General features: G+C 32.6%; 1 protein-coding gene across 1 annotated transcript; it reads right to left on the bottom strand.

The window, feature by feature from the left end:
- Nucleotides 1–8,242: 8,242 nt before the first annotated feature.
- LOTGIDRAFT_85606 (hypothetical protein) lies at nucleotides 8,243–9,071 on the bottom strand (the record flags this gene model as incomplete). Its single annotated transcript, XM_009064971.1, has 2 exons — nucleotides 8,243–8,344; nucleotides 8,769–9,071. Coding segments are annotated over 2 exons (405 nt in total), but the record flags the coding sequence as incomplete, so codon positions are not given.
- Between the last annotated feature and the right edge of the window lie 7,995 nt (nucleotides 9,072–17,066).

The raw sequence follows: 17,066 nt of genomic DNA on the forward strand, positions 1-17,066 counted from the left end.
GTAAATGATATGCTTGGCTGTAAATAGTACAGAACTATATTTGTGAACATGAGATGCACGATACATTATAGAATAGGGTGAATATTCTATACCACAGTGAATATTAAAGAGAATATGGTGAGAGAGGATTATTATCTCCCCTGGTAAATGTGACTTGAATATGGCCTAATTCCTTGAGATGGTATGATATCTGTGAATCATGTATGGTGCTTAATCCTAATTTTGAAAGGGAGACATGGTACGATTATATATATAAATATGATGAAACATGTTATAGTAACAATATTTATTATAAAGTGTTATTAATTTGCTTTTTGGATGTATGATCTATAATCATCTTGCTTCCTAGCATTAGTTTGTAAATATATTTTTGTTGATTTTTGTTGATATAATTTATATTACATTGTATATAAAATATTTGTACAAATTATATACTATAGTTTTCATTAATAGACCCATATGAATTAAAAATAAGGGGGGTCCTGCAGAAGGAGGAGGAGGGGGGGGGGAATCCCATTTACAACTCTAGTTGTTCAGATGAGAAGAGTATATCAAAAACATGTTGACAGCATGAGAGGAGCTCTAATGTATACATCCTTCCTCCAAAACTTTTTTCCCCACCCTAGTCATGTCCCCCTCCCTTTTACCCACAATTCTACCCTTTCTCTGCCCCCACTATGTTCACACCCACATTTCACAACAGCCAATATGAATAATATGTTATTTATTTTGTAATGAGTAAAATAATCAGGCTATAATTTTTATGAAAATAGGATCGGCAAAATGATTGTCATTACATCTTCACAGAATCAAGGGATTCATTCAACAAGGAAAACCTTTGGGTATTACTGAATCTTTTGAACATGTGAAGATGAAACAAAGAAAAAATATGGCAGCTTAATGAATATATAAATAAAGAAGCAGAGTGGAAAAGACATCACACGCAACAACTAGATTTCCCTTCAGATTTCATAACAGAAGCGGGAAAAAACATCAGAAATATTCAGACAATATTAACAATTCGTAACGAATCACAGGGCCAATATTAACAATCGTAACGAATCACAGGGCCAATATTGACAATCGTAACAAATCACAGGGCCAATATTGACAATTGTAACATAAAGACAAATGAAATGACACGGGTCCTATTTAGCTACTCCTGATGCTGTGTCCACACGAACAATCTTATTCATTTTCCTTTCAATTACATGATCCGTACAAAATTATCTAATGACTGGAGATTTTTTGTCTCTTGTGCGCCAGAAATCAGAGACCAAGAGTGCACACGAGTGGACAAGTGAAATTAGACAGAGCTTCAATTCTATTCACTACTCCTTAGTGAGTTAATCAAGACTGCACGTTGACTAGCACAATACACAGTGATATGAGGTGTTTCAGAATAAAAAGCATGCTCTGGTTGAAATCTGAAGGAAAAATCACAAACACAAGTGATATGTAAAAAGATGGAAAGAAACAGAAATATAGCAGGGAGTAGAAAATTTGCATAATTATAAGAAAAAAACTTTAAGATATTCAAATATTTGAAATGAAATGAGTGGAGTTTTACATCCTACTATTCTGCACCATGTTTGAAATATTAGAAGAGTTGATAACTTATTTATATATTTCAAAGAAATTTAATAAATACATGTGATATTTTTAGACTAGATTTTTAATATTAAATAATTTTCATAATAATAATTAATATGTATTTAAACTAAACTAAAAACTAGCTGAAACTTTGACTATTTTGACTTGTAATATCTTGACTAGCAAATGAAACCATTTTCTTCTACCCTTATAATTTCAAACTGGTAACGTTTCTTAATTAAAAATAACTGAATAATGTTCTAGACATACATCTATCTTATTCAAATCTGAAAGATTGTTATACAATTGGAAAGTAATATTATTTATATCAATAACAATTTACTACCAGTCCTCTAAAAGTCATACAATCGTGAGCTTTCTAAAATTATTCATACCATTTAGACATTCACACGAGTTCTCTTAAAGTTGAATCCATAATCCACAAAACAAAGACGGTAGATTCAGTTTGAAATTTCAAGGGTAGAAGAAAATGGCAGACTACTCTGTAACCATAGCACTTTAGATAATAAATAATAATAATAATAATAATAACTTATATTGGCAACAGGATCACAATCTTAAAGAAGCTTCATACATCTTCATCGTAGGAGATATACAATGTTTCTACAATTTACAAATGTTCTTTTCAAAACTCATAAGTTTAGAAAATATCTTACTGTATAACATTTTTATATTCAATGTTCTGTTCAAAGTTTTAAGTTAAGAATTAAGAATTTTCAGACTGTCAATAAAGACGTAAAGAAATTTTAAGAAAAAAACTCAAGAGTCATGGAGTAAACTGACAGTCTCCCACTCAGATATCTGTTAATTATTAACTAACTGTCGTGAATTAAGAAGTTTCAATGGAAATTAAAACTCAGAAGAAAAAAGCTTGAGTCATGGAGTATAGAATATCAGTTCAGTGACATGGCTAAGTTTAAAATAAATTATAAAAATAAAGCACAATCCAATCGCCCGTCAATTTAAAAACCTGACTTAATAATTCTAACAAATATCTAATTAAGAAAATATCCTTGAAAATTAAGAATAAATCTAACGATCTAACTTGTTCATAAAAAGCAATTTTTTTTATCAATGACCAAGTTATTTGTTTTGAATGAATAACACAGGTTTTTATATCATTCAACAGCAAGCGAATTGCGTTTAAGCACTGCAATGAGGTGATGGCAAAATGACTAGACAAAACCAACCCTGAAACTTACTGACCCTTACCGGTCAAATATATATCAGAGACCCTTACAGGACCCCATCAGAGACAAGGTAAGGGTCAGTAAGTTTCAGACAAGACAAAACCATAATATACTCACAAACAAAACAAACTACAGCTAGAACTCGTTCAGAAAACATTAGATTACCTTTCTTACTACAAAACACCCCTAATTATAAAAATAGAATCTTCCTATAATATAACAAAACAATAAGACTGTTTTATGATATGCATGTGCAGAAGAGTTCAATATAGAAGTAGGGTAGCAAACAAATATAGGCACAGTTGTGTACATAATTCATAAACTTTTGTCCCCAAAAACAAAGAAATACATTGGAAAATGTCAATTTTTGTTTTTCAACAGTTTCTGTATGTGTTTTCTCTTTAAACAAAATTTATTCTTAGATATCTTTGGAGAGAATGCCAAGATTTGTAATGCCTTTCTAGTAAACAAAGTCAATTCCAAAGTTTTCTTAACAAGTTCTAGCTGACAATATAAATATATATATATATAGCATACAAACAAAAACCTAACATGCATAAATAAGATACAAACTATAGATCAAATACAGAATATAGAAACAAACTATAATAATAAACAGGAAACAGAGAGAAAATGATGAATATTCATTACATTGAAATTTTAAGATTCAACACAATAAAAATAACGTCATTATCTCCCTTTTCCAAAAATACAAAAATAATGGGCACTGTCCATGCAATAACAAACACCTTTCATTTATCTTACATTTAACACAAGGGATGTTGATTTGTCTGTATTTACCAGTCAAGTCTGATTGCTACTAAAAAATGTCCTGCTTTAATATAATTTAAGAATATTTTTTAATCACAGGACCATAGAATGACTACGTTATTAATTCATATAAATATTCCAAACTAACTATTACAAAGACCAAAATCTGGAACTTTGTGGCTCTTGTCAGACATGACTGGTAAATACAATCAAATCAACATCCCTTTACTAAATTCTAACTACATATCACTCCAATAATCAACATACTATTGAACAAAACATCACAATTCATTTTCATTCAGGACCTATTCTCTTTTTAAACTGTATTGAAATTTTAAAGTAATTTCCTTTAGAATTTAAACCTTACAAATTCTGTATTTTCTACTTTAAAATTGTAATTATCAATGCCAAAAGACATCAAAAATAAGATTCAATGAAAACATTATTAGAAACAGAGACATATGTCAAAGAGAAACACTGGTTTATATCAAACTTTTCAATTGACATAACTCAGATGTTTTTGTGAGAATTCAGATAAACTCAGTATTAAATCAGTGAGACTTCATTTGATTTAACGTTAACCAACAATGAAAATTGTATAACAAAATGTTTTTTGAGTATAAACTAACATATCACACAGAGACTTATATAAACAATAAATTTAACAAAGTTAATTCCATTAACTGAAAGAAGATTTCCAAATTACATAAAGATTTCCAAATTACTTAAAGATTTCCAAATTACTTAAAGATTTCCAAAATATTTACAGAATGAGAGAATAAAACTAACATATCACACTTATATAAACAATAAATTTAACAAAGTTAAGTTAAAGACTTAAAGAAGATTTCCAAATTACTTAAAGAACTCTAAATTACTTAAAGAACTCTAAATTACTTAAAGAATTCCAAATTACTTAAAGAACTCTTAATTACTTAAAGATTTCCAAATTACTTAAAGAACTCTTAATTACTTAAAGAATTCCAAATTACTTAAAGAAGAATTCCAAATTTCTTAAAGAATTCCAAATTACTTAGAGAAGATTTGCAAATAACTTAAAGAGCCCCCAAATTACTTAAAGAATTCCAATATACTTACAGAATTCCAAATTACTTACAGGACCCCCAAATTACTTCAAGAATTCCCAATAACTAGTATCAGGTTTTGATGAATCTGTAAAAAGTTTTTAACTGAGAGACAGAGAGTATTTTATAAATAAAAGCACTATTCCGATTTATAACTTGTCATGTTATTTAGACCTCGCGAAATATCTGGTCAGAATGAGATAAAATAGACAGTCCTATTCCAAACATCTCAAATCCTGTATACCCTGTCACAAGGAAACCTAGTCAGAAACAATAAGAAATTTGATCTAATCTCAAAATTAAATTAAAGAGAACTTCACACTGGAGACAATCAACCAAAAACTTCACAGAGTTGACTGATAATAAGCACCATGAACTGTATATATATTAATATACACATTATCATAAGGTAATCTACATCATATATTCGTAACTCAGTCAAATTTGGCTTCGGTAAATTCAAGAAATGGAGCTATTTGATTCGTCTATAAAACTAAATTTGATTGGTTGAACTTAATCTAAAAAGAGTTAACGACCAATGAGAAGAAGTGTATTAAATGGAGTATTATGACCGATGGCCTCCAGTGTATAAGAACTCAAATAAATAATAAAATTTATAAGTAGGTATAACAGAGTAAGTAAAGATAACCATATGACTAAATTTCAAACAAACAAACTAATGTCTTGTACACTTTACAATATCACTGGTCAAATGTCACAGATCATCTTCGTCCTAGCAGACGACAATCCAACTCAGTACTGACTGAGTTATTCTACTGTCCTAGCAGACGACAATCCAATTGCCTACCGAATGAGCTATTACACAGTCCTAGCAGTCGACAATCCAACTCAGTACCGAATGAGCTATTCCACTTGCACAATCTATGAAATTTGACCGACGAAGATGTAAATTTCAAAAAACAACAATCAAATTTCAAACTTGAACAAAATATAAACATGAGTATATCATATCAGCATGCTCTTAACACCTCTGACTAAACTAAGCACAAGACATGCAGCAAAAATTACCGAAAAAAAAACATAAATAATAATAATAATAATAATAATAATAGTAGATGTGAATAATGAATTATTTACATGAAAACTTTCAGAGAATTTTGTATTTTAATTCACCAAGTTTCTGACTTAGAAATATCAATCAAAAAATCATGAATATTTGTGTTTAAATGCTTATTTTCCATGATATCCTTTTTTGAGACCAACATTTGATTTCAAAATTGACCTTTGCTACTGTTTTCTAGGCAAATTTATGGTCTTTTCTGGAACTGACTATAAAGATTTTATGTAAAACAGGTGTCAATTGATATATAAAATTCTCGAAAGTGTTTATAACCCACAACAAATGATATATATAACAATATACCAGGCAAAATATAAATGGAGTACGATTTCAAAAAACAAAACCCCGAGCCCTTAAAAAAGCATGTCTAAGGTTGAATATACAAAACATTAAATGCATGATCTATGCAAATACAAAAATAAGGTTTTATTGCATCAGTTTCAAAACTAGATAAAGCGTACCTGTAAACAACCTTACACCCCTGGATCTTCATTGAACTCATCCACACATGCATTTACTAATACTTTAATCACATTGAGAACAGTTCATTTCTAAACTTAGGGGTGTTGTTATTGCCTGGCAGACTATTATCCAGCCTTGAATTTTAAACAACAACAAATTTTGTACATTTTTGGCAACATTTTCTCACTACGTTTTGCTACAATCGTTCTGACAACCATTTTAAAACGGTTCTTCTAGACTCCTAAATATTTGTGCAAGAAAGTTTTTATTTTATATAACAGTTTATATTCTAAGGAGCTCCTTTTTGACGTCCAAAATGACACGTAACGAATACATTATTTAACCAGCTTGCAAGACATCTTCAAAATTATATTTCAACAAATCCTAGCCAAATAAAAACTCTTTAATGAGATATTGTTTGTCTCTCTTGTGCATAGTTAAATTTCTAGCATTTCCAAAAAACAAATTTACAACTAGAACTGTTCTCTTAACAGTAATGATGTAAAATAAATGCCCTGCAATAAGAGAACTTGTTAACACATTGTTTTGATAGATATCAACATGGAAGTCAAAAATGTGTATTATCAATAGACAATCATTCCAAATAGACTGATATTGTGAACTCAAAATGTGACATCATTGCTTTGGTTTAACGTAAAAATACTTAATAGAAGAGAATGAGATTCTAATTTTGGCAAGTTCTGTGACTAAATTTACATATTCACCACGCCATTGTCAGCCAACGTGGAATCCAAATGCCAGACTATGTGAGCCATGAATTCCAAACGATTCCCCAGACGTTTCAGACATTTTTTGCATGTGAAAGGGTCTGAATCGTCTGCTGAATGAAGACTCATGTGTAACATACTCATAGAACTATCTTCAAACCAGATACAACAATGGTTACATCTTGTCATACGCTTGCCGTAAAAGAACCCAGACATCTGTCCAACGACGGGGGTAGCTGTGCCTAAATTGCTTGCGATATTATTGACCGTATTGTTGATCGTAGAGGACAACAATTTACGATATGCATTCTGGTATAATCGTGGAGCGAGACGTTTGTTCTCGACTCGTGGAGGACACATTAATGGAGGCGTTTGGAAAATATGACGATCGTCTGGTTCTGTGACTGTCCTTGACCTTAAATCATCATCGTCTTCATCCTTTCTACCGTTGACTAGATCTCCGTTAAAATACGGGCTTGAGTTATTTCCCCTTCTTTCTTCCTCGTCATCTTCCACATTGGAAGGAATGATGATCATCTTTTCTTCTGCATCGTTATCATCTAGATAACTAGTATTCGGTTTGTCGTTTATCATCGTGTATGAATTGGAAACATTTGACATAACTGAACTACGACCTAGAAAAATCAACAAAATTCATCAAATTTATGAGTGCTACTTCCCTCTTTCTGTTTGAAATACAGCTCTAGATATTTTATTTGGAATACACTTCTATGCTTTATTCCAGTCTAAAATTTCAAATTATTTGAGACAGGAAAACAATTTTCAAATTATCTTAGCAATATAATTAATATCAAAACAATAACAGGGATATTACAGGACTATCAAGTGTTTCTGCTACTAAGGAAGTGTTGCGAGTTTCAAGTGATAAAATTTCTCAAGGCCTTTCGTAAGACAATCATTAACATTAATTTCCATAAAACCTATGGCACAATTCTGTCGAAATAAATCAAATTTCAGGTTCAAGAAATCAGTGGAACTAAACTCACCAGAATCCCCGTTTCCTTCTTCCTGTTGGTTGCTACTAGCAACAATACTTGACAACCCGACTTGACTATAGTCCATAGCACTCATACTGTTACCTTCGTCTTTATGAATATTCATAAGGTTAATTACTGCAGGGTTATTGCTTTCTTTATTAATAGACCCGTCTGGATATTCTTTAACGTCTGGTTGAGGCCCCAGACCAAATTTAGCAATACCGTTAATAGGTTCGCAATCAGCTCCCATGGCCTCTGGGTCGAATTTGACGGTTATTTTTTCACCGTTGTTATTGGTTACAATCATATCTTCGTGGGTGCCTTTATGAGTATTTAGTTTGGTTCCGCAGTCGAAAGCTTCTCCGCATCTATTGCAGGTATATATCTGACTCAATCCATGGCTCTTCAGGTGAACCTACAATAAGACGCAAAAGACCGTCAGAAATGACTATAAAGAATGAAATGAAATGGTTTTTACGTCCTTCTATTCTCCTCCCTGATAGGCAAAATAACGATGGAGGATGAAATTACAAGAAATCAAATCAATTATGCATGAATCTTATTAGATATTTGACTAGATGAAAATACTTTGGAATGTGTAAGCTTCAGAGTTATAATGCCTGTAAGCCTAACAAAGTTCATATGACAGGACAGGACAACAGTGTTTCTTCCTTCTTCCTTAAGTGAAATTAATCATCATAGGCCAGAGTTAAGCCACCAGCACGCAACATTTTCCTCTATTCAACAATAAAACAATTCAAAACTTTGCTGTTCTCTCGGAACAAGGAATTCAAAGACCTAGAACTGGTCATCGTGCTTAGAAAATCTCTCCCACTGACCTGTAAGGTTTGTCTCCTCATAAATTTCATTCCACACAGTCGACACATATTCTTCTGACGCTGGGGCATATGAACCTTCAAATGTTGTTTTACGTGATCCGAGCGCGTAAACCTCTTTCCACAGATAGAACAGGCGTAGGGACGCTCTCCACTATGGACTCGAACATGACGTTGCAATTTTGAAGGAGTGCTGTACATTTTTCCACAGACATAACAAACATGTGGCGGCTTCTCGCTAAAATGTGCTTGACTGTGCACCTGCAAGTCCTCAATGTTGTCGAACTGACGTCCACAGAATCTGCACAGATTAACGAAACTGGTGGTCAACTTTATTGGGGTTTTTGATTTCCGTTTCGATTCGGAACTCATTTTGAACGATTTTGATGATTCAAATTAATACGAAAAAATAAATAAGAGACTTAGTTCAAATATGTTGGCACATTTGGTAGAAAAATTCCCATTTTCTGGTATATTCTTCTTAGGTTTTAGTTTTTCATGGTTTTGGTTTGGTTCCCATTTCTCCTGAAAAGACAATAAAGAAAACATATCAAGAATCTAAAATATTACAGGACATTGATTTCATGTTTCTACTGAATGTCTTGTATTGTCAAACAAATATATTTGTGCAAATTTGGGGACAATTCAAACCATGGACTTGTCTTTTCGCGATGCTAATAAAGTATGCAGATTTTATTGAAAGCCAGTACCAGTACTTAACATTGAAATACGAATAAACACAAACAAATTTCTCTTCAAAATGAAAGAATGTAGGTCTATATCTACTATTAACCTATTCAAAATGAAAGAATGTAGGTCTATATCTACTATTAACCTATTCAAAATGAAAGAATCTAGGTCTATATCTACCATTAACCTATTCAAAATGAAAGAATGTAGGTCTATATCTACTATTAACCTATTCAAAGTGAAAGAATCTAGGTCTATATCTACCATTAACTTATAATATAAATATTCTAAATAAGACACTCAATAGGGAATTATATGATAAAATACCCAGTCTAAAAATAGTCTAAAAATAGCTATTGTCATATATTCATATATGGAACATTGTTCATGTGTTGCTTATCTCGTGCTTCTGACAGACATGTGTCAGATACACAATCCTCATCAGGACAAATAGCTGTTGAAATGGGGAGTTAATTTTCTTTAAACAGGCATTCTGGCACAACATAGAGACAAAAGAGTTCTTAGGGATGGACATAAGTGAAAAATATATTTTATTTGCAATTTAAAACTATTTCCAATTAATTTAATCCCCAAAGAAAAATTTTATAAACAAAATTTGCTGTGCGCATAGGGTACATCACAATAACTGCTCCCGACAAAATTCCCCCAGTTAAAACTGACAGCACGCGACGTTTACGTCTGGTTGAAAATCGTCTGCTAATCTCGCTACTTCATCCCATTGTTTTCCCATAAAACATGGATGAAAAAACAATCAAAATGGATCATAACTTCCAGAAAAGTTTCAAGAACGTCCTTAAGATGTTTTCCAAGAGATCGGGGGTCAAGAATTAGGTAAATTATTGGATTTTTACAGACACCCTAGGGGCCAAGGAAATAACGAGCGCCGTCTAGCGGCTGACTACGTGTAGAATAAATTAGTAAAGTTTCCCTAAACCCCTTTTAACTTTTTCAACAAAATTTTGGTCAGTTTTGACCCAAACGAGACGATAGGTTGCTAGTCAGGATACCAAATATTCCAAAATTTCTGCTAAAATCCTCAGAAATCGGCTGGGATGGCCACAAAGGGTTCCGAAACATCGCCCTAAATTGCACTGACAGAAAAGGTCACGAAGAGGGAGTCGAAAGATACGATCGAAAACTCACACATTTTCCATGAAAATTCCTCAACTAGAATTCCTTTACACCCACTTAAGATTTGTTAACAGTTTTAGTATTGTTCCCGACATCGCCAGGGATCCAAAAACTAAAGCAAAAGTAGATTTATCGGGGAAATATGACTAAAACTTAAAATGAAATCCTACCGTTTCCTTTTCGTTCAACGCCCACCCAAATTAGGAGACGAAAAAGGGGAGAGAATTTGTAAAGGAATTTAGGGAGCAGTCGTTTTTAAAGGGTTAACCGTCATTTGTGGATTTCTATTTGTAATTGTTCTAAACTTGAACAAAATTAATAAACAATTCCAGTTTTGAAACCGACAAATTAAAAGACTTTTCAAAACAAATCCTTTATTGTTTTAAGCACAGGAGTTGCATACTTTCATAGATGTAAAATTGGTCCAATTTTTTTCAAAATTCCGTTATTCAATTGGCAACCCTCAAAAGTTAGTGCCTAGAAGAAAATTCCCGATGGTAATCTGAGCTCTGACAATCAATCGATATCAAAATAAAAAAATTTACACACAATGTAGATAGTAGTCTCGATTGTCATGAAAATTCAATCAGTAGACACTATTTTTAGATACTGAAAGAGGTTCTAATTTTAGAAATTTAGACCCAAAAAATGTGAATTTATTTTTTGAGATATGTATGATTTTGAATTTTGGTGAAGGGTCGGAAGGGGTAGGGGTATATTCTTGTAAAAATCATAATTATGGCGATCATAGATTAATAGTATCCCTATAGCTGAAAAATCAAAGAGTTATTTGTAGTCTGATTATTAAATTATTAAATGTTTATAAAAGTGTAGTTCTCTCCCTTTAATCATAAATTTCAAAGACCTGCTTTTATCAGTGTATTAGAATCGTGGGGCAATTGAAATGAAATGAATGAAGTTTTACTTATTGAGCTAATGAGGACGAGCAACGTCATGCAGTGTGCAATGAGGGAATTTTTACCAGGACAGCGATATTAGCCTACTCTCTTTCGATTTCCAACAGTCGAGGGATTTTTTAACGCAAATTATAGATCGTATATATTGTATAACACTATTTTTCTTAATTTGCAGGTACAGAAAATATTGATGCAATGGATAAGATGAGAATAGATTGATCCATTCGTGGCTGCTATCACAGCAACATTTGTCCAACAAAGAATGAAAACAGAAGAAGCTAACGGTAAGAATAAGGGATAAGAAATGCCCCGCCCACTTATAAGCCCTATCCTATATTAATTCAAACAGAATGGGTCTACTTGGAAATTAAAAAAAAATACAAGGGTAACGAAGGTTTGCTACCGAAATCCACATTGTTAAAACATTAGTTATAGATTATGAAATTTTGATATGAAAATCAACGAAGCGTAGACACAATGGAGGGATCATATCTATATTACAAAATATTTCACCGTTTCTGTGTTGTAGAGCGATATAAAGTTATGAAAACGGAACCTGAAACATGTGGTTTACTCTAGTGTTATAAAAGTGTATCAGACTTGTATTTATCTAATTGATATAAATTATTCTGATAAAATACATACAACTTAATTATACACATAATAATCACGGTAATTGATTCCATTTAGAACGTGACAAGCGCGTGCTGTGCTGTATATAAAATATGTATATTACATGATTGTTTAAGCTCTTGGTGAATGATAAACAAAAGGAGGGGAAACGCCTGTTAGCATGGCTACAGGAGTCAAAGTCAAAGTCAGCATCCAGATCATTCGGAACCGTCGACAGTTACCATAAAGCTGCTAACAAAACTGTAGCGTTCTAAGCTAATAACGGACCAGTCAGAATATGATATCAACCAATAGAATTCCATTATACAAGAAAACTATAGTATTATATATCACAAGACCCTAGGTAACCATATCATATATCAGGGGCTGGGAATTTGTATAGCGATACTTCTCTTGGCCTTGATCTAGTCTACTTTGTTTGTAGGCTACGTTTTTACTTTTACGTTATCATTTGACCAACTTCTTAAGTATATATAGGCACAGGATAAATATACAGTTTTCGATATAGGAGCAGAAAAATAGGATGTAAAACTCCAATTTGTCTCACTGAACAGAAAGTTATTTGGGTGTTTTTATAATATGTAAAATTATATAAATAAATATATTAGAGTGAAATTACCCGCTGAAGTGTAAAGTTTTATATTAGTAACTGTTTTGTACCAAACCCACCTGAGATATCAATATACCTTGATACTGTTTCAGATACAGAGCCATCATCAGGTCTGTTCGTTGGAACAGTGGAAGTTCATTTCTAATGTTTAAAAAAATTTATAATTCGGAAAAATTAGTTGTAATTTGAAGCTTTTATTAGCTATTGGACGAAAATATGTAATTTGTGATCTAGTTTTGATTCTGGAAATGTTTTTAAATCTTTGAGTTATAATAAACATGCGCTTAATTTGAGCTGACAGTTTCTTAATATAACCAACAAAGTAATACAATGTATAAAAATAACGATATAAGAAAATAATATAACAACACACTATCATGATCCTGACTCACTAGAGGATTATTATAAGAAAAAAACTTGTAATATAATTGATTTGACACCAGATGTATATTGGAGACGTATTGATGACTATAGTCCGAAACTTACTGACTCAAACGAACGGGAGTTTTACGTCTTAGCTTTCTAAACATCTATCTTGATTAAGCTTATACTTTATAGATTAAAAAAATTCAAATTTGCTTTATAGGATACGAATAAGTCAGTAAGTTTTAGACTAGGTAATCTAGGCTAGGTACAAGTCGGTAAGTTTCAGACTAGGTTATCTAGGCTAGGTAAAAGTGGCTAAGTTTCAGACTATGTAATCTAGGCTAGGTAAAAGTGGCTAAGTTTTAGACTAGGTAATCTAGGCTAGGTAAAAGTCAGTAAGTTTCAGACTATGTAAGAATGTAAGATAGGCTAGGTAAAAGTCAGTAAGTTTCAGACTAGGTTATCTAGGCTAGGTAAAAGTGGCTAAGTTTCAGACTATGTAATCTAGGCTAGGTAAAAGTGGCTAAGTTTTAGACTAGGTAATCTAGGCTAGGTAAAAGTCAGTAAGTTTCAGACTATGTAAGAATGTAAGATAGGCTAGGTAAAAGTCAGTAAGTTTCAGACTAGGTTATCTAGTCTAGGTAAAAGTCAGTAAGTTTCAGACTAGGTTATCTAGGCTAGGTAAAAGTCAGTAAGTTTCAGACTATGTAACATAGGCTAGGTAAAAGTCACTAAGTTTCGGACTATGTTATCTAGGCTAGGTTAACAGTGGTGGTATGACTGGAGTTATAGGCACAATGTCGTCTGGTATCCCACCCTGAAGTTCACTAGCAATCTAGTTCATTTTACAACCTATTATGATGATTAATACAGCACATTAACTTACTTTGTGATACTTTGTTTAATAGTTTAATTTCATATTGGATATTGGATTGATTTTTACCCGAATTTCTGAAATAACTTTAGCTTTCAATGTTAGATTTCAGACGAGACCTTAAAATATCAGACTTTGTGTTTTATATTGTGCTTCGTAATTGAATTTAACATTTAATTTTTGACTTTCTCTTGAGTTTAACAGTGGATATTTTAATAAGTTATAGGCCTATTTATTTTGATGATGCATCAAATCATTCTGTGTGCTTTGCAGTTTAGGGTATAAACATCATCGTCAGTAATAAGTGGCCCTTTAGCTGTTTTGGATTTTAAACAACAATACAACAGTGTGTTTTACAAAACTTTCCATAAATCTAAAATAAAAACAGCGTGAATTCTATACATTTTATAAACTTGAAAAACAACTTGGAAATTATAAAAAGTGATAATATACTATCATAGTTTCGACTTCCCCAGAGCAGACAGCGTCAAATATCAGTGCAATATATTGAGTGACGTGTACTAGTAATAAAAACGTGTTCACTGCAGTCTTGCTGCACTTCGACCGAGGAATTTTCCGCTTTTCTGACAGTACATCGGTTTAAGAACACCAACGAGATGGGGAACTCGAGCGGAAAGGGTGACAGTAAAGATAAAAGTGATAAGAAGCCGCTGAAGGGTTTAAAACCGTTTAAGAAGATGAAACATTTTGGAAAGAAGAAGTGTGATAGGTAAGTGTTTGTATTTCATTATCGTGTATCACTCTTATCACAGATCCAAGTTCAGGTTTCGTTTTGCAGTTTATATCCTTAGTACTTGGTTTCTTTATCCCATGATCAGGGCCTTGATTTACAGAGAGTTCACATAGCTAATATTTATTATAGTAATTATATCACAGAGAGTTCACATGGTTAGAATTTATTAGGTGATAATATATAAGATTATAATCGATATGCTATAGAAGATATTTATGAGTTGTAATAATATATTTTTTAATCGCCCTCACCTGTACTACCACCTGTTTCACTACTAATATAATTATATTCATTGTTCTGTATTCTCTATACAAACATTAATAGGGCACCGGGCAATATCAATTACCGTATACTCATACACAATAACATTGCGACCTGCATCATTAACAATAATAAAAAAATTATTGTAATCAATGGCAGTGCGACCTGTATCTTTAACAATAATAAAAAAAAGGGAGGGTTGTAGCTCATTTCGTTAAAGTGTTGTCTTTTGACATGACATTTGTTATTAAATGTGATTTTTTTCCAATTTTTTCTATCAATCCAGCTGTAAATGGTTACTGGATACGTCATCTATCCTTATTATTTCAGTCTGCTTAAATGGAGGCTAAAATGTCAGGCCTGTGGTGCATCTACACGAGCCCCCTCCCCCTTTTTTTTCTTAGCAAGACCCTCACTACTTTCAATTATCTCAAATAATAGTACTCGTATGCAAGTAGGCTACCTCTTTTAGAGATTGAGAAATGGGCGTGGTTTTGTAGTAATTTCAAACCAATCAATTTATAAGATAACCTGTCATGTCTTCAGAATGATTAATATTGAAGTGTATGTAATAAATGAATATATTCCTAGGAAATGGTGCGTGCTAAATCAATAACGACCAATCATTAATATCTTTCCTTCTTCTATAGCTCAAACTTTCCACCTTTTTATATATTATATTACATTAAGTTGAATACTTATCGGAGCGCCTTAGGTGAGTTTCCTTGCAATATTGCATTACTTTTCATCACACCTGTCAAATTTGAAATCTTATTGTAGCCTACCGCTTGATTCGAATTCTGCAAAAAGTTGCATATTTTTCAGAAAGCTTTTGGGGGAGGCTTGCTGCAAGAAAATCTTTTTATGCTTTTTTCATTGTCATATTGTCGTTCCCTTATTGTAAATTTTCTTGGCATATTTTCAAATATTCTTTTTGTAAATATTATTCAAAAAGTTACCTATCTGAAGGGCTGCATTATGTTAATTGCTCACGTACGCCAGGTAATTACATGGAAGAGAGAGAGGGAGGAGCGGAGGGGGGATTTAATGCCGAGTATCATAAACAATTTCACTTGAATATATCTCCTTGCAATCTTAATTCGCTATAGATTTTTGACTATTAGCTTAACAGATGCTTCGACAGTGTGCTTTTGTCCGTCATTGCACACTGTATGGTGTTAATCGCCTTTATTAGCCCGACCGGTGCAGAAGAGAAAGACGCTAAACTTCATTTAATTTTAATATTAATTGCCTTAATTAATGCACACGTTGTCTCTGAGATCCAGATGACTGTTTCATTAAATGATACAATGTTATACTATAATATGGGAGATAACTCGTGTTAAGTTCCACTAGGCTACAGACTACATTTAAGAGTTTAATAGTTTCCCTGCTCGTTACACAGTGCGCACCTGTCATAAGTTTTGAAATAACTGTTTTTTTAGACGTCGGTCGGTTCACACAAAATATTTATAGGTTTACTGTTGTCTGCATGTAGATTTTGTGTTTGAAAAATGGTTTTCGATTGCAGTGAATGTCTTTAAATCATCAAGGTTGTTCTCCCCAAAACTCAATCATTGTAGGCCTGCTTGTCTATGAATTTTGTATTTGAATGATGATTTTGGCCGGTCGATTTCCGCTCTGATTCAAGGGTGTAAACAAGTAAGAATCAATAGTGTAAGAAATAAAGTCTACAGGTGTTGGTGGTAAATCAATATCTAAACATTCCTTATCAAACAGTTTACATTGATTTATTGTAATTAATACATCATATTTCAAGGCCTTTTTTCTCTTTCTTCTGTTCCTTACTCCATTTATAGATTAACAGCCCTACCCAACCATCTTGAACTTAAAGGTGTAGTATGCCAGTGGCGGAGCCAAAGGGGGACAGACGTAAACCTGGCTCCGACACTGGCTCCCGCTTATCCATGACTACTATTGCAGTAAAAATCTGTCTCCATATTCCAACGCAGTCAAAAACATGTTTATAGTTTTTATAACACCCTTTCCCAACCAAGCAGTTTGATTGCAGTATAAGTGAAAA

Source organism: Lottia gigantea (assembly GCF_000327385.1).
Source record: "Lottia gigantea unplaced genomic scaffold LOTGIsca_67, whole genome shotgun sequence".
NCBI classification, from domain to species: Eukaryota; Metazoa; Mollusca; class Gastropoda; family Lottiidae; genus Lottia; species Lottia gigantea.